The sequence below is a fragment of the Cricetulus griseus genome, chromosome 2 (genome assembly GCF_003668045.3).
Source record: "Cricetulus griseus strain 17A/GY chromosome 2, alternate assembly CriGri-PICRH-1.0, whole genome shotgun sequence".
Taxonomy (NCBI): domain Eukaryota; kingdom Metazoa; phylum Chordata; class Mammalia; order Rodentia; family Cricetidae; genus Cricetulus; species Cricetulus griseus.
This window is the reverse complement of record NC_048595.1, coordinates 61,625,508-61,650,094: the sequence shown is the minus strand read 5'-3', so window position 1 is coordinate 61,650,094 and position 24,587 is coordinate 61,625,508. Positions and strand designations below refer to the sequence as shown.

Below are 24,587 nucleotides of genomic sequence, written 5' to 3'. Positions count from 1 at the left end.
GAATTCACACACATGAAGTAACATTACACAGACTGATCAGGTTGTAAGGATGTATGTAGATACATGTAATAACAATTAAAGAAATAGAGGCTACGAACTCCAGAGCAAGGGGATTGAACAGTTTCCAACTTGAATGCTCTGAGACCCATTTCATTCTGCTTAACCATTTATAAAATATCAGGTATGTGAATAAAACTAATTGTCAAAAGCTGTTGTCAAAAGAGAGGGAAACTCACTGGGTAGCACCTGTCCTCAAGCCACTATTGTTTTTTTAGGTTGAGCAACAACATATGTGCAGTAAGCAACAGAAAGTATAAAGGTATCGATAGGTTGGTGCATGAGCAGGAAGTCACACAGATGCCTAGGCAAAGCATGGATGCACCTGAACCTACATCAATGAGCAAAAAGAAACCTGAAGGGTATTGCTTGACTGGAGGCAACCAGGACAGACATCAGTTAGATGTGTGTGAGACGTGTGTTAGCCAAAGGAATTGGGTTACAGTAAAGTGGGATGCTCAGATGAGGTATTGGAAAGTCAAAGGGTATTTTGACAGGGAGCCATGGATTCTTGGATAGTAATCTTTAAAATAATTTCATTTGCAACATAATCTTCTGTATGACATAGCTATGCTTATATATCTTATTTATATTACAATTTCAATAGTGTTGGCTATCGAAAAAATAATGCTCCTCTCTTAAGTAGCATGAATTTTAATTCCACAAAATGTACTTGCATGTGTTCTGTGGTAGCCCAGGCATACCTGTCGCTCCTCTTCTTGCATTTGATTATATAGACCTAGAAACTAAGACACTCCAGGGGACTAAAGGTGAAAACAGTCTGAGCTCTGCCGGCACTTTCCTTGTGGACAATTCTACAGTGGACTTCCAGAAACTTCCAGACAAAGAGATACTGAGGATGGCTGGGCCACTAACAGCAGATTTCATCATCAAGGTAAGCCTTTTTGGTATTTTAATAATAAGCCAGAGCCAAACACATGGCACTTATAATCTCCAAAAGAAATTATAGAGGATGCATACATACATACACAGACCAGATAAATAAAAATAGGTGTATGTATGTATATAAAACCATTTGTTACATAGGAAATGTCTAATTCAAGAGTTTTGTTAGCTACATCTTTGACTTCATAAAAACATAGGATATCTTCAAGGAGTATCTTTAAATGTATTATTAATTAAATGGCCTCATATACATAGCCAATGTATCCATCATTATCTGGAAAATATAAATCATTTCTAAATAATTAGTGTATGATTGTTGACTAATATAAGGTATCCCCAGTAAGAGAGAAATGAAAACTGATAACCTGTAGATATAACCAACTACTCATGTTTCCAAAGGCAAACTCTGTTTTCTCTCATGCTGGCAAGAGGATTGACTGGCCTCCTTCTATCAGAGCTGTCCTACTCTTCGAAGTAATATGAAACACATTGCTGGAAGCAACAGGACATTCTATTGGAAAAATGCACACACTGGGAGAACACTTGGGAATCACAATAAAATAAAACATTTTTTTTTCTTTAAGAGGTCAGGAGGACCTGAAGGGTTTCAGCTGTAAAGCTGTAAAACTTGTAATGTGTCCAAGACTCCATAAATTTTTTCATCATGAGACCTGGAGCCAGAGGACATTTGATTTAAGCAAGGATTTGGTGACCCCATGGCAGCTGGAAGTAAGAATGCATAGAGGAAAATGTGATAGGCAGTAAGCTTGTATGGAAGAGGGGGTTCCAGAACACTGTCCTCTATCTACATCTGTATGGTAGCTCTTTTTAATCCAGGCCAGATGCTGGCCATGTGAATATGAGCGAGAAGCTACAAACTGTTAGAGATAAACTACACTAAGTAGTTTATCTAGTAAAAACTAAGTTATATATTAATTCTTTGAAACTCATAGACTACTGCTGAGTAGACCATTTCTAGAAGTCATCTACCTGATGGCCTTATAACAGTAAACATATGAGTTCCAGAAATACTATGCATCTTTAGCTAGTTTGAGGCATCATCTAACACTTTCCATCCAACTAGTTACTGTGTGTACATCACCACTTGGATACTCTACAAGCACAGTGAGGCCAGTATATTCAAGATTGAACTTAAGTAGGCTCAGAAACCCACAATATCATAGTCTTTTGTTAATCATCTCCATCTTTTAAAATGTTTTTTGTTAATTATGTTTAGTTACCATTCAAAATAATGGGTTTCACTTATACATGTGACATTGTGGCTTTCTCATACTCACTGACCTCTGTCTGTTCTTCCTCCTTCACTTTTGATAGTTCACTTCCTCCTCCCAAATCATCCTGTTTGTGCTTATATGATATGTGTCTATTTAAATCTAGAGTCTGTTGGGCGTTGGTGGGGCATGCCTTTAATCCCAGCACTCGGCAGAGGCTGGGCAGGCAGATCTCTGTGAGTTCAAGGACAGCCTGATCTCCAGAGCAAGTGCCAGGATAGGCTCCAAAGCTACACAGAGGAACCCTGTCTCGAAACCCCCCTCCCAAAAAAATTAAAAAATAAAAAATAAATCTAGAGTCTACATTCATATAATGTTTTGTTTTTCTCAAGCTCCCTCCATGGATAGGAATTGTATTGCCTATCCAAGCAACTCAGAAGCCTTTGAGTCACTTGGTTTCTTTATACAAACAAACTTAGTCTTGTTTCCACACTGTTTCTCAAAACTGGCCCTTCTCTATCCTGGATGCCTTTGTTTTAGTTTAGACCTTTGCATTCCTTTGACTAAGCTAATACTGTAGGTGCAGAATTTTTCCAGCTCAGATCCATTATCTATTTGGCTTCAGAATATGTTTTCTGGAATCATTTGTCCCTTTTTCAGAATCCTTCATAGCCCTTCCTCTTTGAGGTTAAACTGTGGATTCATAGCACAGCACCTATTATTTTGGCAACCACCCTCACTTTCAACTTAGCCCCTTCTGTTCAGGCTAAGAGACTGGCAAATCCTCCACACCACCAGAACTCATGGCCTTGGAGAAATACCATGGTCTCCATCTGGAATGTTCCTCTTTTCTTCAGGCATCCTCTTCACAAATACCCATTTGTGCTTTACCGTTTCTTCCTTCATCCCAAATTTGCTTATGTCTCCTGACTCATTTTTCCTAGAGGAACCCATGAACCATGCTCAGAGAATAAGGAATGTCCACCTCTCATACAGCAGTGTTTTCACAATAGCAGGTGGTGACGTGCCCAATTCATCCACCATGAAACTGCTTCAGGAAGGACTCGCCAGAGGTCAGACCTATGGTAACCTTGGACTAGAAAGCACCTTTCTTTTCTTCCAGCCCCAAACTCTTTTCTGTTTTCTGCATTCTCCTGAGTGTATTTTTCCCCTAAGCTTTCACTGGAAAACATCTGGAATTAAATGAATGTAAAGTTATTCTAAATTAGATTATGTAAAAATGTTAATGTATTCATAAATTTGAAAATGTGCCAGATAATTTAAGAAATATAGAAAAAAAATAAAGACAATCACCCTTTGACTGGTGATTGACAATGAAATAAACTTCTGTGTTTCTTTAAGAAATAACCTAAAAGTAAAGGTTATCATTTTATAATTCTTCAGAGTTAGCTGTTAAAATTCATCTCAACTTACATACAGGTTGGTTCTATATTTGGCTGCTGTGAATAATGGGATGGACAAGAGAGAGCAGATGTTTCCTCAGTATCCCCCCTTCAAGTCCTTTGATTACACACCCAGATGGGGATTGTTGCATCATACAGTACTTTGTGGTACTTCTATTTTTACAACACTTTGAGGAATTCTTTTTAGGCTGGCTGAACGAATTCACATTCCCACACTCAGTAGAAAGCTTCCCTTCTCTTTGCATTCATGCCAACTGTGGCTTTCCTCAGTTCTATAACAGCCATCCTGGCAGGTATGGAATGACAGGTGACCATGGGTTTCCTTGCAGTTCCATCATGATTAATGATGCCGGGTGTTTGCTTTGAAGCCTGTTGGCCCTTCCTTCCCATGTCCTCTTTGTAGAAGTTCCTTTCAGATCATTTGCCCATTTTAACCAAGTCATTTATAATTTTTTATGCTATTTAATTGTGTTTCTGATATATTTTGGATATTAACTACTATGGTTTAAACATACTCTCTCCTATTCTTTGGGATGTTCTCTTTATTCTGTTAGTTGTTTCCTTTGCTGTGTACAGTATTTTTAGTTTAATATAATATTGTGTTTTTATTTTTGCTTTTGTTGCCTTTTCTTTTGAGGTTATACAGTCCTCAAAATCATTGTTAAGACCAACAAATGTCATCAAGCAATTCCCAGTGTTTCTTCTAATGTGCATATACTTTTAGAGTCTACAACAAAAAGTGTGAAATGATTTCCGCGTATGATTAGGGATAAAATTTAATTTGTTCTTTCACCTGGGACATCCCGGTTCCATTTATTAAAGAGAATATTTCTTTCCTTATTCTGTGTCCTTGGCAACTTTGTCAAAACTAAATTGACCGTAAATGCCTGGATTAATAAGGGTGCTCTCTATTCTGTCCTACTGGTTCGTGTTTCTGTGTTCATACCAGTGCCATGTTGTTTTGATCTCTGTACTAGTATAGTAGACTTTGAAATAAGTGTGATGCCTCTAGCTTTGTTGTTTTGGGCTCAATATTGCTTTGTCTAATCTGGTTTTCTGTTCTATATGAATTTTTGAATCACTTTCCATTTCTATGAAAGAGATATCTGGAATTTTGATAAAGATAGTATTGAATTTGTAGGTCACACTGGATGATGTAGACACCAATGCATAAACATGATATATTTCCCATTCATTTATGTCTCATTTAATTTCTTATCATAATATTTTACATATTTTAGGGAATAGACTTTTTACTTCTTTAGTTACAGTTACTCATCTTTCTCCCTATAGAAGCACTTCTTCAAAAAAAAATTAAACTCCAAACATTGATTTTACAAGCAAATTTGGCATTGCTAGTGGATAAGCATTCTAAATGGTTAAGCATTCTAGAATTTACTATGTTCCGCTACTTACTGGTTATGTAACCTCTCGTATAATGTTTTATCTGCTGGAGCCTATTTACTCCTTCATAAAATGGTAATAGAATAGGACCACTCCCAGTGGAGCTCCCATGGGGTATTAAATGAGATAATATGTATAAAAGTAGATAGAATTAAACTACTTCCTTCCTGTCTTTTTGAAATGCTTTAACTACAAATCACAGTTCACCCTCTACACAATAGCAGAAAGTTTCTTCTCTGAAGATGGTCACAGGCTGATCAGTTTACAACTGGTGTCCTAGCAACAATTTGGCCAGTATCATCAATAAAACAAATAGATGTGAAAATGGACCTTCCATGACATCTGCCAATATGGGAATCACTGGGGGTAACTAGCTGGGTTGTGAACCCCTCCTGTGCCTTATGTGTCTGTTCTGAAGCTGCCGATTTGGCAAATGGTAATCACCCTCTCTGATAGAGTCCACCCTTCCTCAGAACCCCTGATTTGCTCTAATTTTGAAAGTGTTTACCATACGTTGGGATGTGTTCTGGGTTTTCCCACATAAATCTTTTATGCAGGAATCCAGCTTAGATGAAGAGATACATGATGAGCACTGAGCTATGAATGTAGAGGGAGCACACAGCCAGAGAGAGAAGAGTAGGCATATGCAGAGCTGAAAACCTGACTCAGAGTTCACACACTGGTCAGTGGAGAACAGTCACTTCCTGTGGAGGACAGTTCATAAAAATGTGGATTTCTGGAGCTGTAAGAAGACTAACGTTGTCCCAGTTGTTGCCGATATGACATTTGGTATGAATTTTAGAAAATTAACAAACATTGATTATATGCCTTATCATGTATATGGTGATTTGAAGTGTGTGTACATTGGTGAGGGTTACATTTAGCCACATGTTAACTAATTAACAAATGTATCATTTAACAAAGCTGTAATAGTCATGACAACATGCAAAAAGTGTCCAGTTGTAACCTCCACGGGAATAATACAAAGCTTGTAATTCCCACTTGGAATGTTAGGCAGACACAATCCCTTTCTATTTTCCCCAAGAAAATATGAGCATAATATGCACATAATCAGGTATCCTAAAGGTGCTTTTATTCTGTAAAGTATTTTGAGGAAAAGCCTGGAAATAATAAGGGTAAAATATGAGTTCTCTTAGCTAATAATTTTATGGAACACCCATATCTCAGTGTCCTTCTTTTAGAAAATTCTTGGGAAGAAGCGTAAGTGGGGCCATGCTGTGGTGGGCCTCCTTTAATCCCAGCACTGGGAGCCAGAGGCCGGAAGATCTCTGTAAATTGAGGCCAGCATGGTCTACAAAGCCAATTACAGGGCAGCCAAAGTGGTTATACAGAGAACCTTATCTTAAAAATAAACAAAGTAGCTACAGAAAAACAGTGAAAGGATGGAAGGAAAGAAGGAAGAAAGGAAGGAAAGAAGGGAAAGAGAAAGAAACAGAGAAGAAAGAAAGAAAGAAAGAAAGAAAGAAAGAAAGAAAGAAAGAAAGGACTCTCAGCATGCATTTTTGCCTTCACTTAATTTATAATGGCATTTAGGTCAAGAAGATGAAAATAATGTTATGCATAACTGAAAAGTAAAGTTAAAACTATAGATAATAAAAGCTAGTGATATTCAGTATAGCCTCATATGATTAAGAAAGACTTTATGAGACATGAGCAGCCTATGAATATTGGGAAAAACTAGAAAGTCTTTTTCCTTGGAGGCTGAGCTGTGGTGTTTCAGTCTAGACCATTCCTCCTTGCTACCTAGCAGGTTCTAGATATATACCTATAATATAGCTCCCCAACTGGATACTCCATGTTCTTAGAGATCAAAAATCATTGTCTGATAATGTGGGATGCCTCTCTGTATGCTGTGAATGTGTTTTATTACCATTGGTTAATAAAGAACCTGATTGTGCCAATAGCCAGGTAGAATATTGCTAGGCAGGAAATCCAGAGATACAGAGAGAAAGAAGGCAGAGTCAAGGAGATGCCGTGTAGCCACAGGAGTAGTACTATGGAACAACATTACTGGTAAGCCACAGGGCACTTGGTGATTAAAAAAAAAAAGATTGTTAGAAATGGGTTGATTTATTTTTACTAGTTAGTAAAAACCTGATCCATTGCCAGATATGTATAATTAATGTAAGCCTCTGAGTGGTTATTCGAGAACTGGGCATTGGTTGAAGTGAGAACTTGCTAGGGGCTGGCCACTTTGCTTCTCTGATCTTCAACTTTAACCCCAATATCTGTCTCTGGATTATTTGTGCTACAACTCAACAGGACCATGATTCATATATAAGTCACTTGTTCACTGATACATTTATTTGTTTATTTAGCAACTGTTTGGGTACCTACTATATGTCAAACTTTGGAAATGATGACAGAGAAAGAGTAACGATCAAGAGAAGCATGAGGTGACAGACTATGGAGAGGGTCAATGAAGGAACAATGATTCCCCCACTTAATTGCCAGACACCTTGTACTGTAAAGATTGGGTTACTGTTGCCTGTCATTGAAAACTCAAACAAGAGCATTTAGAACTTTCTTCTCATGCACTGAGGAAATAGTATTCTGCCAATTGTCAAAATAGCCCTTAATCTGATACAATAGACAAGACACTTAAGCAGGTGCCTGGGTTTTATTCCATTTTCTCCTTGTTCTACGAAGTAGGCCAGCTTATTTCCACAATCTCTAAACCTTCTCAAGTCATGAGGGAGAGAGAATGCCTCAGGAGCACTGCAGTCAGCTCACACTGTGGGTAGCCTCTCACCCAGGCTCCATTTTGTGCATCCAGAGTAGCAGCTTCACTGCAGCATGGTGGGTGACGGGTTCCCTGCCTGCCAGCAATGCCACCTGCCTGTCTGGGGCAGTGGTTCTGGCATCAGTGGGGTGGGTGTTACTTCATTGTGTAGCATAGGGAAGCTCACAAGTCACCTTTTTCTCAATAGAAAAGGAAGGGGCACTTTCAGGGTCTTTCATCTGGGGACCCCTGTGGACTGATACTGTCTTCATGTGTTTATGGTGTCTCCTTTTTTCTTGAGCTGGACACAGACTCAGGGGTCAACCATCTCGCCTTTCTATACACACTTGTGCCTCCCTCCAACTCCATCTTCAAGGTGCTGTCAACTCTGAGCCTTCCCATTCATTTTCAGTGTGAGAAGTCCTTAAGCTGAGTCAGAAAGCCTGAAATGTTACAATTAGAGGAAGAAGAGCTTGGGCCAGAACATTTTTTATTCTTATTAGCATAAGGAGGTCAAAATTACATATGCCAGATGTGTTCAGCTCCCTGCACCAACATTCTAAGGTGTCAAACTGAAGCTTTGCAAATACTCCTGGGGACCAGCACGTGATGTCTGAGGATTTAGGGTTTGTGAAACTGCAGCACTAATGATAACAAGGGCTAAGCAATCAAGAATGAAGAAAACCAGAACAAAAAGCTATGGCTGGCCCATCTCCATGAGCAACTGTTAGACCACCAAAGATACACATCATGTCGGCCTTATCTTTATTTTAAGCACTTGTCTCTTCTTTGAAATGAAGATTGAAAGAAACATTATAATAGGAATGTGGGTATGAATAAATGGTGAATGCATATTTCATCATGGCACCACCATGGAGATTTACATAGACCCAAATTCAAATTCTACTTTCCTCTTTCTTAGCTGGGCAACCTTGAACAAATCACTGAACCTCTCTGAGCTTCATTTTTTTCTCATTGTAACTTAAATGTAGAAAATCACACAGTCTTGAGATGAAATTTAATATAAATAAAATTCACCTCAGCCATAGTAGGTAAATGCTGACCTTCTTTGCCATTGTTAAACAAAAAACATGACTATGGAGAAAGGAAAGGCAGAAATATAACACATAAGGACAAAACCAAGCAGATTATTTGAGAAGGTTCCATTTCATTTTTGATCTCTTCAAATATAAGTTTTCAGCCTCAGAATCTATACTCATTCTTCAGCCTCTCCATGGAACTCACACAGGACAGCATTCTTCTATAGCTGCCACTTCTCTTTCCTTCACCATTCCCTCCTCACAGGCTATGGAGGGTTTTATCAGTAGCTTTCAGGGAGACTATGAAGGGACTTGCTCCATCTTTTTTGTCATTTTTGACAGATCTGAAGGCATCTGGACACCATGTAGATATTCCAGGACAACATCTCCTCTTTTTAACCATAACTAGTTATGATTCCACCATTGTGTGCCCAAGTCTCCATTGCTAGCATTCTCAAAAAGAGTCTTCCAATAGGTGGTAGATAGAGTACTGGATGTCTTGGGTTCCCCAGCCTGACACAGCTGCAACTTATTGCTGCTTTGCTAAGGGCAGAAGAAGAAAAGAGAATATGAGTTGTTTCTGTGTATATTTGACCTGGACCCATGATGTCAATCACCTCAGTGACAGTGCTTTCAGAGCACTAAGTGCCCTGTGTTCCAGATGGGATAGAATTGGTAGAAACATATCATATACTTTGTATACCATATTAGGGGAGAATGAAATAGAAAGGAAAACAGAAAAGAGGCCTCAATTTTTTCTTCCAATTTTTTCAAGGGTGTTGAGTTCAAGGGAGAGTCCTCTTTTAATAGCTTCTTGCATGGCAATCACATATCTGAAAGAAGTAAGGGGATGTTGGAATTCAAACAACCCAACAAAGGCTTTGCAAATAATGAGATGAATGTTGGATCCCTAAGCCAGAAGTTAGGTACCATGAGTCTGATAAATGAGACTGTGAAGGACTGATATATAGGCAATGCACTCTTCTAGTTGAGGCACTACCATATCAGTTGCTTTTAAAAAATAAATGGGGTTTATCACTGTTTACTCCAATTAGGAAAGGCCTTAATGGTCCACTGATCAGAGTCCCAGTGTCAAATGAGATGATCTGTATGTTCCTTACCTCTCTGACTCCCTCCTTTCTGCCTCTCTCAGACTTTCTGAAGGAGAAATTCCATCTACTCATCTAAACTCTAAAATCAATCTAGAATTTGGCACTGGCAGATTTTCTTAGCCCTTCTTACATCTACTATTCCTATATTCTCCTGTATCCTTTGTGTTTATGCTTCTTACCAAGATCAGCAGTAGTTAGATCAGACTATATTTAAAATAGTCTAAAAACCAGCTCTATCAGTTTACCCTGAATAAAGGGCAGCAGTTGGGACATTAGGGGGACTTAAGAACACTTAAAGGCCTAGGACATGTGACTCAGATAGCCTCTGATGCTTTTCTAGTCATCAAAATATATAGCCAGAGTAAGAAGTAACTGTCATTATTCCTGGAACTTCTCTTAATATAACAAATAGTCCAAGCCTGGCCTAGCAGTGTAAATATTGATTGTCACATCGTTCAGTCCTCATGAAATTCATTGTTCATGTTAGGTACTTTTTCTTCTCTCGTATGTTTGCTCAACCTTGTAATTTTAGGAACCATTAAAAATTAACTGTCTCATATTTCCTCTTTTAAAAACAAGTTTTAATTTCCAAAAGCACAAGTTTTATTTGAAAGTAGTTGCTTTTATAACTTGGTATCTTGACGTTTGGTATTCTGGAGTATTAGAATTGCCCTAAATCTCTGGGCTTAGGCCCAAGAATTTGCACTTAAGTAACTTCCAACTGGTGACTTAGCACATTCATATACATGAATCATTACACTGACAGGAAGACCCATTCATGTCCCTAAATGGGAAAAACATTTCAATTCTTCATTTTTTTCCCTCTCAACTGCAGATAATATCTGTTATTTTCTGTAGTATATGACATTTATGATTTCCTTAAAATAAATTGTCTATTTCTGGTTTTGTTTTGTTTTGATTTAGAGACAGTCTCTCTTTACATAGCCCTGGTTGTCTAGGAACTCAATAGGTAGACCAAGCTGGCCTTGAACTCACAGAGATCTTCTTACCTCTGCCTCCTGAGTGCTGGGATTGACGGTCTACACTACCATACCTGACTATATTGTTTATTTCTGAACCTACATTTAGAAGTACACATAATTCTATAGCCTATACCAGGGAAGATAGAAGTAAAGGTGGGAAGAGAATTGTGGTAGAGTCACAAATGGACATTTCACCATACTTGTAAGTTATCAGCTCTGTAGAAGTAAAGATGATAAAAAATATCAGGAGAACCATTCTCTGATACATAGTGGGGTGAGTGGCAGTACCTTCCCACGTGAGGCCCATTCAGACCCTCATGTAGTCAAGACTGCTCCTTCCTCACCAAGGTTACCAGGGAGCCAGAAGCCATCGCCACTCCTAAGTTTCCTGTTTGTTCCTGCAGATCCATGACTCAGGGCCTGCAGACAGCACAGTCCAGTTCATCTTCTATCAGCCGATCATCCACCGATGGAGGGAAACAGACTTCTTTCCGTGCTCAGCTACTTGTGGAGGAGGTAATAGCGCTTGCTCATCTAGCTAACCCAGGCCACTAGGAAGAAAAAGCTGGATGTTGTGATGTTGGAGTAACTTCAGTGTGGAAGAATCCCTTGTTCTGAATGGAGCCAATTCCTGAAGCCACCCTAAGGTGGCCCAGGAAGTTTTTCCTTTGTGAAAGCTCATAGCAAACACCTCTTTGCTTGGCATCATGGAAAGCCAGGACTAGTAATACCGTGTCTGTCGGCAGCTTAACCCTGCGGTGCTTCCTTTACCTATGCATAGACTTGTCTGGTGGATGCGATGCCGCTTCTTCAGGAAGCACATGAAGATGTTTGTCAGGCTTGCTCCATTACAGAAAGATTATTACCAGAAAAAAAATTACTGCACTGTTGACTTAAACTCAGTTATTTTTTTTTGCCTGCACCCATCACCATAAATTTAATCCATAAATTCCTGTCCCCATACTGTCACATTCATGTCACGCATAGCATCTGGTGTTACTAAAAGAGATTTTCTCCCCATTTTCTGTTTTTCATAATTGTAGTGGGTAGTCAATTTCTTTGAAGTATTTTTTAATAATTTAGTCATTTCCCTGTAGGAGACTACTTGGTTCTTTTAAATATTATACTATTACAATGTAATCAACAACATAATGCCTTTATCCTTCGTAATCCAGCAGTGTGGTTACTTGATAAAGGAGTTTTAGATTTTTTTCCCCAGTGGTTGCATGTATTACCAAAATCTTTCCAGAAAATTAAGTGTGTGAATATTTTAGAATGTCAAAATTTGTGAGTTATCTTTTGTTTTCTATCTTAATAGATCTAAAATTACATACATATTCCTTTGAAAATTGGCATATCTGAAAAATTCTTTCTCTAGTTTCATGGATACTAGTTGATTAAGTTTAAATTCATCCACATTGGAATTATTCATAATAGTTAAAAATTATAGTACCTAAAAATTGGGGCAATTTTTAAAATAGTAAGAATATATGACACAATTCCCCAATGGCTGTGTTATTCCTATCTATATAATACGAACAAACCCATAGACATGGTTCTAAAAGCAGTACCATACTGTCATAGTTAGTGTTTCTATTGCTGTGATAAAACACCATGACAAAAAGCAACTTGAGGAGGAAAGGATTTATTTGGTTTACACTTCTACATCACAGTCCCTCAACAAATGAAGTCAGGGTGGGACTCAGGACAGGACCCTAGAGGCAGGAACTGAAGCAGTGGTCATATAGAAAACCACTAGCTAGTTACCTGTGCCTTGCTCACCCTGCTTTCTTATACCAGCAACTTATACCAGAACTACATGTCTTGGTGCACTGGGACTCCCATTTCCATCATTAATCAAGAAAGTGCCCAACAGAAATTGCCTACAGGCAAATATTAGGGGCACATTTTCTCAGTCAAGGTCCCTTCTTAATTGACCCTAGCTTACTTCAAGTTGATGAAAACCCTAATCAGCACAGATTTTTAACTTAAAAATAATGAGTCAAACCACTATCAAGTATACTTGCATTTCAATGCAATAGTATTTCTATAGTTTATATACCTGACCTGAAAAGAAAGTTACTTTCTTTTCAAACAAATTGCCAGGCTGAGGCGATAGCTCAGCAGTTAAAAGGGCTTACCATGAAAGCAAGAGAACCAGAGTTCAGAGTTCAGATGCCCAGAATTTACATAAATTCTGTGAAGTTGTGGCTGCCTGCCTGTAATTCCAGCCTCAAAAAGGAAGGAGGGAGAGACAGACAGACAGACAGACAGAGAGAGAGAGAGAGAGAGAGAGAGAGAGAGAGAGAGACAGAGAGAGAGAGACAGAGAGAGAGAGGAAAAAGTTACCAATTTTGTTGATATTTCATGAGAACAAATTTCTGTACATCTATGAATGAGACATACAGAAAACAGACTTAAAGAAAAGGGCATCTAGTGAAATAATTTTTCTTCTTAGATGTAAACCATACCTTTAACAAAATGGCAATTCAATTGTATGCACCCTATATCATTTCACACAGAGTTTCTGTGACAGTATAATTTCAGTGGCCTTGACAATGGCTTACTATGAAATAAAGCAATTAGTGTTACATTCTTCTATTTCCAGCCACATTGGGTCTCCTTTTACTGACAAGGAAAAGTAGCACTCTCCATGGTTTTCCAGGGTCGGGCCTTTGTTCACAGGAAATCTTATTGGGAAGCCCAGGAAGAAAAATAGTGCCCTGTGGGGTGTGAGGGATGTAGTCTCCCTTTCTCTCCATGGAGCAGTCTTACAATCTGAGAAGAGAGCTGTGGGTTCCCATGTGCATTCCCACTGTCATATTCGTGTGGCTGGCCACATTGCCAGGTGTGAAGATGCTCAGAGGACCAGGTTGGCCCTTTGCTTTTCATTCCACGTCTTTATTCCACAGTGTGGAAGAACTTTGAAGCAGTGGGTTTAGGTTGAAGATGACTTCAAAAACCATATCCACAGCCTAATTTCTTATTTCTTCCCATGTTTTACCACCTGATAAATTCTGTCCTTGAGTAGGAAGTATTCTCTGGAAAATTCTAAAGTGTTTAGCTTATAAAATCAGCTGCTTTGGAGGACAACTGAGTTGAAAAGTAAAAGTATGTTGACTGCTCTAAAATGTCATTCTGCTTCACTTTCCCGTAAAGCAAAGCATTAGATGGATGTGTGCACTGCCCACTGCTTTTGCTGCTCTCTGTGCTTTTCATCTTCCCAGCAGAATTTTTAAAGGACGTTTTTAAGGTCTTTAATGAACAATTAATTTTTGTGGGTGGTCTGAGAACACAGCCTCGAGCCAGGAAATCTGGCTTCAAAAGCCTCTTTCTGACTTCCTAAAACCTTTGCAAGTCCCTCAATGATTTCCATCTTGTTTCCAAATACATATTTAGTAATAACTCACCTACCTGCCAGGAAGAATATTCAGGGGTGGGGAGGGGTTTGGATTAGAAGGATACCAACTTTTAAAATTCCTGACGTTTACTTATTTTCATTCCAAGTCTGGATCACTGCTTTCCAAAACTTAACAAAACAGGTGAGAAAGATCAAACACATTATAAATAAAATTAAATATTACTCAGCCACTTTATGGAAAGAGAAATATCAAAACAGTGGGAAAGGAAGCCTATAAAATATAAGGCAGATACTTGATTTGAGGAGAAATGCCAAGTATTTTGGAGAAAGTGAAAGTTAGGAAAGAAAGCTTGGGAGGAACTACCATTTTGATTTTTGATTTTCATTTTTTATTGTGTTTGATTTTGTTGTTTTAATTTTGTAAAGAAATCAGACTCATGGCAGCTGTTATAGGGACTTTAACTCCCTACTTATTTAGTTCAGCTCATTCAGGTTCAGTTTAGGCAGCCTGGTAGTTCCTGATTCAGGTGGGACCTGATTCACAAATCTCTGTTGTCCAAAGAGGGCACATTGAAATTTGTTTTATTTTATTTATTCACTTATTGCTTACTTTCTTAATGACTTATGAGTTGTTTTTTCTTACTAGAGGCCCCAGAGATGCAGAGGCAATTTAGCATCCTTTTATAAGTTTTAAAAAATAATAATGGTATTTTTATATAAAATAAACAATATTTTTTACCACAGAATTTTATAATCTATGTTCTTGTTTCACTCAAGCCTTTTAATATGATCTGATTATTAAAATGAATGGATTACTTGAGAAAATATAGAATTTGAGGCCTACAGCGTTAATGAGTCTTCCGATTATATATTTGTTTTCTCTTGGAAATGACTTGGGCAATGGGAATAATTTCCATTAATGGGAGCAGCCCCAAATCATACAGAAGTGTATTGTGCTGACATGGGCACTAAGTGACCTGGTTGGTTTGATGTTTACAGGTTACCAGCTGACGTCAGCTGAGTGCTTTGATCTCCGGAGTAACCGTGTGGTCGCTGATCAATACTGCCACTACTACCCAGAGAACATCAAGCCCAAACCCAAGCTTCAGGAATGCAACTTGGATCCCTGTCCAGCCAGGTCAGTTTAGTTTACCAGTTTGTTTATCAGAAACACAAATCAGGTTTCCAATTAGCTTCTTAGATGAAAGTGAATGTTTAACTTATAAATAAATGACACATCCCTGCCCAAAGTCCCCACCAGCTGTAAGTTAGTGGTACCCAGGCTCCTTGCTCTTTCATCTGTGTGATGCTATAATAGGGTCTATGGACTTTCTTTCCTTAAAGTGCTCTTCAAAATGAAGTCTTCTCTTTCTCTTTGGACATCTTGCTTCTCTTCTGTCTGATGCACATCTTGGTGTTTAGGCCAGCATGATGGCACAGTATGTCTCCCAGTTCTTCCCAGTCTTTTCCCAGTCTCTGATCAGGAATGTGGTCACAGAAGGCTGCATGTCAGGACTATGGCTGACCCATTCTAGCATAATCAATTCACACAATTAATTAGACTCAGAACCAGCCACAAAACAGTTTTGCTGTCTTTGAACAAACTCAGCTTTAGCTAAGTAGAAGCCAGGGCCTATTTCCAAATCAAGCTTTCTTGGGGATCTTTTTAATTAGCAGGTCTAAAGATTTAAATCTTTAACACCTTCACACACTAATGTTTGTTTTGGAAAAACCATAATTGGCCCCTGGATTATTTGCAAGATCAGGAGTCAGCCGGACTAATGAAGTGTCTGGATGATGACTGATGGTGGGTGTGCAGGTGGAGAATCTGCTCATGCGTGGGGCCTTTGCTTACCTCTTCAAACACCAGCAAGTGATTCTTGGTTGAGGCTCACTCATCCATGACTTATTAGACAGCATCTAAGAAAACCCTTCTCTACAAAAGCAAATATCAGTCACAAAGACCAAATGCCAAAACATCCTTTCTTATAAATGATTTCTACGTTATATTTTAAATCATAGTTTATCAATTATATCATGAAAGAAAATGTCTGAACAGCTGGGCTGTTAAGTGGGTGGTGTAGATGGAGAGCATTCCATCTGCACCTGGTAAAGGATGCAAGTTGAGGGGTTTTTCTCCTATTGTTCACATTTTTAAAGTATTATGTTGTTCTCTTTCTGCCTTATGTCAAGAAGTCTAAACTACATGTGTGATTTGAATTTGCAATTATTAATTAACATTTAGGAACCATAGTACATAAATCATAAATGTAAACTCATTAAAGGAACAGAGAGTTTACAGCTTTATAATTTTGTTTAATTTAGCTTTGTGTTTACATTGTAATGTGGGATATTAAAAGTTAGATGTGATACCAAACTAAATAAGGTTAAATTTTTGTTTGGCTTTGCTTTAGAAGTATCAAGTAGTTGAAGTACGTTTAGCTATGATAATTATAACCAGTTCAATCAAACCCTAAAAACCCTATTTTAAAATTATTCCATTTATACATTTTTATCCATAACTGTAACAAGAAAAAAGCATATTTATCACAATTCAGAGGAGTAAACTCTGTCACAAAGACACTGAAAGTCGTGTGTGTGTGTGTGTGTGTGTGTGTGTGTGTGTGTGTGTGTGTGTGTGTCTATTTCTGGGAGAAATAGATGCATTTCCCCACAGTTTTACTTTCAGTGAAGAAATGGCCACAGAAGAGGGTTTGAAAGCATTATTGTTAACAACTTGAAGAAAATGTTTGTAATGGGAAAAATTTAGACTTTGTTTCTGGTTTCTGATTTTTACCCACTCTTCTCTGTGGGAGTAACATTTTTGGCCCATTTATTATTATCCAAAGGCAAAAAAACCCTACTGTTCAGTCTATATCCTGTGTTATTTTAAAAATATCTAATACAGCACGCACATAAATGTTGGGACAGGTGGCTATAAAAAGAGAAGAAGAAAGAAAAGAAAAAAGTTGGAAGCTAATATCAGAAAATGGCTTTTTTTGCTGAAGATATAATTAGACAAAGCTGTAAAAATTAAGACTTAGCAGTAGGAGAGGCTGGAGGGGAGCTACTTGGGGCAGAGATCTACAGCTCAGCTTAAGGTGCTCTGGGCTTCCTATGGAGTACATGGAGCTGTTTCATGTATAGCTCTTCTGAATTCCAAGAGGAACTAGGTAGGAAGGGGTGGGCTCAACACAGACAGGAAAGACTTTCTAAGATAGGACTCTCTCCCAGTGAACAATGGAATCAAGTCATTAAGCAACTACTTTCTAACTACTATAGATTTAATGGTGCCATAGTAAAGTCAAAAGGGGTACAATGACATTAAAACAACACCTTTGTGTCTAAAATTAGAAGTCCTCAAAAGGAAAACAAGGGCATTCTTAGAACAAAATGTACATATTTTAATTCCTATATTGTTATATAAAATATTATTACAGTAGTCACTGAGATCTCTATCCTATTTTTCCTGAAAATCCTAGGATTTGGGGTTTTGGTGCCATGAACACCAAAAAATTACACTAAATAGTGGCTGGAGAGATGGCTCAAGTAGGTGACAGAGCTTGCTGCATGAGCATGATGACCTGAGTTTGAAACCCTGGCATCCAAATGCAAAGCTGAGTGTGGCCATACATGCCCACAACCCCAAAGGTAGCAGGGTGGAGACAACAGCATCCCTAGGCTTGCTGGCCTCCAGCCTAGCTCCAGATTCAGTGAGAGACTCTGCCTTAAAGAACTGAGGTGGGGAGTGATAGACTAGGACACCAAATGTGGTCCTTTGACCTCCCCTTTATAACAGGACACACATATATCCACATGCACCACACGCAATATTTAGTAATGACACAAAATAATTGTTCAGCTTCAAGTTAATAATGTCCAAGCCTTGGTTTCTTTCTCAGGAAATGCCCCTGCTTGCCATTCATCCAGTTGCAGGAGTCCTCTCTGCTTTCCTTGTCTGCCTTCTCTCTCTCTCTCTCTCTCTCTCTCTCTCTCTCTCTCTCTCTCTCTCTCTGTCTCTCTCTCTCTCTCTCTTTGCTTCTCCCCACACCCCTTGTTTCCTCTTGCACATCAGCTAGCTGCCATGGCTACAGATGATACTGAACAGACAGTGAACATCTGGCTCTCTTCTCTTCAAAGGTTTTTTTTTTTATGTTGTTAACCCTTTCTCTGCTTTTAAATGTTAATTTTAAAATGTGGATAAGTTAAAAGGCTATAATGAAAACAATTAAAGTCATTAATGCTCCCCAGTGCCCAAGATAAGCATTGTTTTTGTGTTCACTGTTTCTTGTTGGCCTTGTCAATTACCCATAACACAGATTGGATTCTGTGAATTCAATGACTCCTCGTCCTCTGTTTCCTCCTAAAAGTAAGCCTCCATGCCCATGTGCTTCTGAGGCAGGGATTCCAGACTGTTGCCCTGTCTGCTCGATGGTAGAACTTAGCTGGCTGTGCAGCTGTTCCTCCCAGAGGGGCTTTGTTGATCTCTGCTCATGTCACTCATGAAGCCATTTTTATGAAGTGATAAAATACTTAGTTTCCTAGCCAAAAGTGGCCCCCTAAAAGGGAGCCAACACTTAAGACTAAGGAAAGGGGAAAAGAGGTATAAAGATTTAATAGCTCTTTGCTAAAATTAGTACGATTTTTCATTGGCAACTCTGAGCTATGTTGTCATGGGGCAATCACATGTTCTTATACACTCTGCTGTAGATGCCGTGATAGTCCAACATGAGCATTCCTAGAAGTGCAAAGATACAACCCTCCTGCCTACCAGGGATCTACTGCATGCTTAGTTCTCTGCTTTGTTCTTCTAACACTTTCTTATGAGCCTTCTTCCACGTAACAGACATTCGGGATCTAATCACATGTCAGACCTATCATGTGTCTGCCATACTATAATTGTCACTTCTGCCTTACACCAAAGGAATCTTTGTTGAAATTTGTATAGCAGTTCATTCCACTTTTGTCTCTTGAGTAGAAGGTCACATCTATTATGTGGCCAGAAAGCCTCAGTGCATTTGTTTGTGGTTAAGGAACAACTAAAAACAAAAACAAAAAAAAGAGTCATTTACCCCATCTAACAAGCACTGTTGTTCTCAAAGCAGCTTGAAATATAAAGCATACAACCTCTGGCTTTGGAAACCTCATGTAAGGTATTATAAAAAGAGCAGAGAACCACCTTCATAGATAGGCTTGTAACAGAACTTCGTTTTTTTCCCCCCTCCAAGGCAGTAGTAAAGCAGCTTGATTGGTGAGGGTTAGACAGGTGTAAAAGGCTCTCATTCATGCTACCATTGTCACAGTCACTAGCAAACAAACAAAACCGCATTGAAATTCTACCTCCTTTTGGGAATTTAGAGCAACAATATCCAGCAGATGCCCAAACTTGAATGCCCCAAGTAGCAGCTCAAGTGTTATTTGGGGTTGGTCAGTTGGTTTGTGTTTTTGGTTTTATTTTTTCCAGCTCTGTTTTAGTTTGGCAATAAAGTATATAAATTACCACTGGTTGGGGACCATATTGTGAAAAATGGATCTCGTATTTGAATCCTAATGTAACCATAAAGAAATACTCTGCAACTGGAGAGAGATGGCATATGTAGGAGGCTTATAAAAAACTGGATTTGTATGCTTACTGGGTGGAAGGAACAAGAGCCTGGGAGTCATACAGTCTAGCTTGAAACTGTAGATCTGCCACCTACCAGTTGAGCAGCCTTTGATTTTCGTCCCATGAAGTGACAATAATAACAATCCTTTACCTCATAAAGTTGTCATGAGGGATAAATGCTACCATATATTTAAAGAGCTTAGTGTGTGTGTGTAGGGGGTGCTGACACACAATGATCACTCAGTAGATGTTAGTTACTACAGCTATGACTGAGATTTTGGCAGTGCTAATAGTACTGATGTTGTCTACAGAAGCCAATCTCCATATATTGAGATTTTTATCCATGAAAAGGAGAGATAGATTTCTAAAATTCTCTAAGTCCAAAAAAAAAAATTCTTCTCTACGGGTTGTTCTAAAACCAGGAGACAATTCCTAGGAAAACATCAGCTTGAGCCTAAATCACATTTATTGGGTTTCTAAGATATAAATGATCTTTCCAAGACTGAAGTCTCAGGTCATAAGTCTCAAGAATAACCCTCACATGAGCATCTGTGAGTCATTGCCATTCAGTCCATAAGGGGCTTTGCCTCTTATGTTCCCTAACAGGAAAACTCAACTTAAGGACTAGAACATGGTTGATTTATTGAGCAAGCAGCAAAAAATGAAGGTGCCCTTAATCATGCAAGTCTTGAAATACTTAGTTTTATTGCAACAGTGATTGGTTTAGAAAATAAACAACCTCTTTATGACCAATCTCATTTAAATAAGTGCTAAAAAATTCATAAAATTTTCTTCTGTGGATCTCTATGGGACAAAAAGCAGAGTTGTCCTGCATTTCAAAATGTGTCATCATGCGTTATAGAACCAAAACTAACAGTCACACTGCCTACTGCCTGACAGTGAAATAATCGAATATACCTATAACTCAATTATCAAGCAATTCATTTCTTCTATCAAGTCAGCTCATACTAAGAGTAAGCTCACTTCTTACATTACCTTTCAAAATTTTAAAGCATGTAATTAATTATTTGTGCAATTCTTTTAATTACATTGTAAATTTCAAGGAAAGGTAATGTCATCATCCTCATTTTTAACTTCAACCTACCACAGTGTAAGTCATTTCTTTACTTAACATCTGTGACATATAACATTTCTGCCAGTACTGTAACAATTCTGTGAAATAATGGGTGTGAAAAGCTCCTCCCAAGGTGCCAAGGACTCAATGAATCATAGATCTTGTCATTAAGTAGAAACTCAAACAACTGAATTGACCTCTCCAAAGTTACATGCATGAGAAGTTTATAAGATGCTCACATATTCATTCCCTCCATTTAGTTTTAAGTTCCCTGTGTAGTTAACAGGCCAGAGAGAGTAAGCAGCATTCTCAGGTGAGGCTCCATCAAAGCAAGCTGAGGCACGGATCTACGTGCTTCCAGTTCCACAGTGTCCCTCACCCTACAGAAATGTGGCCCTGGTGCTATCATCACCCAAAGTCACCCTGTCCTCTTGTTGCCATCAGCAGACTAGGAGGTCCGATTCCAAGGCAACATAGAACCACCTCAATATGTGTATGTGTTTGACAAAGTGAGAAGAAATGCATATAAAGCAAGCATCTTTTATGTAATCACAAGTAGTGATGTTCACTCAAAACACTGGGGTATACAACAGTAGAGGAAAATAAATCCCAAGGAAACAACAGTCCTACTTATTTAAAAGCAATACAGAAATGGCATTCATTAATGTCAAAAAAGATATGCCAGACATGTAGACATGCAGAAAACTTTTATCATTTAATCTAAGATGTTAAAACTCTCTGTAATTTGTTTTATAATATAAAATGAACCTTTGTCTGAAAATTTTTTTTCAGATCATGTTAGTGAATCTGGATTCTTGAGTCTGGTTCTCTTGCAACCCAGGTGTTATTCATTAATATGGCATTATTGTAGTTTTAAAAAATCAGGACCACTATATAAAACACTTTCTCAGCTGATCCCAACTTGACTCTCTGTTAAGGACATTCGTTGTTTCAGGACATTGACAGGTGTTAGAGGAGAAAGAATTTGGAGATAATCGTCTTAGAGGTTATCAAGCTGGTGACTCAACAGCCACTAGTCAGGAATAGGTAAGATAAATTCCACAAGCCTGAGTTTCTGGCCTTCTACTCTCTCTTCATCTTAAAACTCATAACTTGTCCACCACTTGGATTTTCATAAGATGGAAACAAAGGTGCAGATGTCTGGTACCCAAGGCTATATTCATTGAGAGGATGTAGCAAGAACACTGGCATTCAACCTCAAAGTTTCTTGGGTGGTCCTCCCCTCATTGGACCTTGATCCTCTATGTTCTGCCTCTCAGGCAAAAGCAAAATGCTTGGGTCTCTTTCAACATTTCCTTAGTCTCTGCAGTGTTGTTTAGGAAGAAGGTGATTTCTATTACTGCCTAGAAATCATCTAGAGAAGATGGAACCCCATAGCCAGAATACTGCAGCGCCCATAACTTCATTCTAAAGATATAACAAAAAAAAATGTGGTTTTTAGTTAAAACATTGAGGTTTAATGTTTGGTACCATGAGAAAATTAAAGAGTATTCAAAGGAGTCAGTGAAAGTCTGGGACCCAAAACTGCTCAGGGTGGGTTGAGTTGCAAAGTGATGAAGCAACATGATGTCTGAAACATACATGAGACAGGGACAGAGACACAAGAGAAACAGTTTGCAAGGGAAGATGGCAAGTTGTGTGGGACTCACTGATCTCAGAGCTTGGACTCCATGCAGCCACCAGAAGCCAAGAAGAGGATGTTTAGTGAGAGGAGGCAATTGATCCTTAGAGATTCACCACAATGAACCCCTTATGGTTCATCTCCATCATAGAGATAACCTCATGTGTTAAGTGTCTGTGGAGTGAATTACATTAGGATTTTTCTTGAAAGGAGAGATTTATCACAGTATGTGAATTCCACAGCTGAGGAGTGTGACCCTGATCCTGGCTTGCTTTTTTTAAGATTGTGGCTATCGTTCAGAAGTTGCATCTTCCATCATTCCTTCACAAAGCCTCAGTGACCTTTAGGTGACACACAGAATTGGAGATGATGACCTCATTTATTCCATGTGTGTCAGTTCCAAATACTCCCATCTTATCCTTTTTTTCAGTTAAAATTTTACTTTATTTCAGCATTTAATTGCTAAACTTGCTAGAGGCAATATGTTATTTTAAGACTTGCAAAAACAGAAAGATGTTTTTTTTACAGCAAGGAAAAAAGATATCCAACCTCCCAGGAACCAACCACTGTTGTTAAGTATTTCCCTACTATATGTTCGAGAGTCCATATACATACATTTGTATATACACATGAAAATTATTCTATACATGAAATGTAAATATATACATGAAATGTAAATATATAAATTTTCTAATGTCAAGAGCTTAATGACATAGTCTATTTGTACTTATTTTTCAGTTACTATATTATTAAAATGGCTGAGTGTTTTGTATAATAGTTCATTATAAGAATCTATCATAACATCACAGCATACTTAAGTAAACTGTGCTTTGGGTAGATGAGGTGGGAAGTGCTCTCCCTTTCTTATCCTCAGCTTCTACTCTCAGCCCTCCTTGCAATGAGAGTTTTAGATGGAGTTGAGGCACTGCCATTGTGAAAATACACAGGTGATCAGGGTTATTGAAGCAAAGGAGAATGGGTAGTTTGCCCTTTCAGTGTTCCTTCGTGATAATTTTTAAAATCATGCTCACTTCCTTCTCTGCTGTCTATGCATTTAGAGACATGTCTGAATGTATCCACACAAACACTCACATCTAGACCCAAACCTGGAGAGACTTTCATCAAGTCCCTTAATGGCTTCCCTTTCCACCATTCTTCATATTGTACACTCTACTTGAGAACAAAAGCAATGTGTCCTAAAGGAAAGCAATGATTACCTTCCAGTCCATCACAGTGCAGGTAAAGATCAAGGCCATGGTCAGAGCCCCAGGAGGGAGCAGAGCCAAGGCTCACAAATATGCATTTGGAGGGTTGGACAGAGCACCATTGTTTTGCTATCTTTCTGTTTTCACAGGTGCCACAGAGTCATTTTATGAGTCGTCACCATGACCCATGCCACAGAAAGACAAATAGAGCTATAGTTTTGCTGGAACCAGTTTTAAAGCTTCTTGTTCAAAGACAAACATGATTTCTAAATCAGCCCAAAACAAAGCCCAAAGTCTGGACATCTCTGTACTCCCTCCATTTATCCCCTTTCTTCAGTTCAACTTGTCTTCTTCAATGTTGCTATCTCCATTTCAAATATCATCAGCTGATAAAAATCAGTTGACAGAGACTTGCAACAGTTCATTCTTATATTGAAGATGACAAATTATAGCCATAAATTTTTTCCAGGGGAGAAGGCAATGGTATGCATTTCCTCATTTAGAAATTGATATAGAAATAAATAGATACAAGGGTTAAATGAAACCTAACTTCAATCTATTTGATTTATAGCATAATTCACTTCTATTAAATAGCAGTGTATATCCAAAGTTTTAAAAAGAATTTTGAGACATTGGCATTCTTTAAAATACCATCATTTTAAAAGGAAAATTCTTTTGATTACTAGATACAAAAGTTATTAAAAAGGGATCTCATGTTCCTAACAAAAGCCATGGTTAAGCTTTTATTGGCAGATAGAAAAGAATAGGACATTTAACTCCAAAAGTAGGAACAAAAAT

The 24,587-nt window shown here is 38.3% G+C and overlaps 1 protein-coding gene across 1 annotated transcript in view; it reads left to right on the top strand.

Moving 5' to 3' along the window:
* Positions 1-24,587, top strand: part of Adamtsl1 (ADAMTS like 1) — a gene marked incomplete at its 5' end in the record, with an annotated part of 351,236 nt that overhangs the window by 137,389 nt on the left and 189,260 nt on the right. The window contains 3 exons of the mRNA XM_035438677.1: positions 795-952; positions 11,306-11,417; positions 15,262-15,400. Coding sequence (XP_035294568.1) covers positions 795-952; positions 11,306-11,417; positions 15,262-15,400 — 409 coding nt within the window. The remainder of the gene's footprint in view (positions 1-794; positions 953-11,305; positions 11,418-15,261; positions 15,401-24,587) is intronic.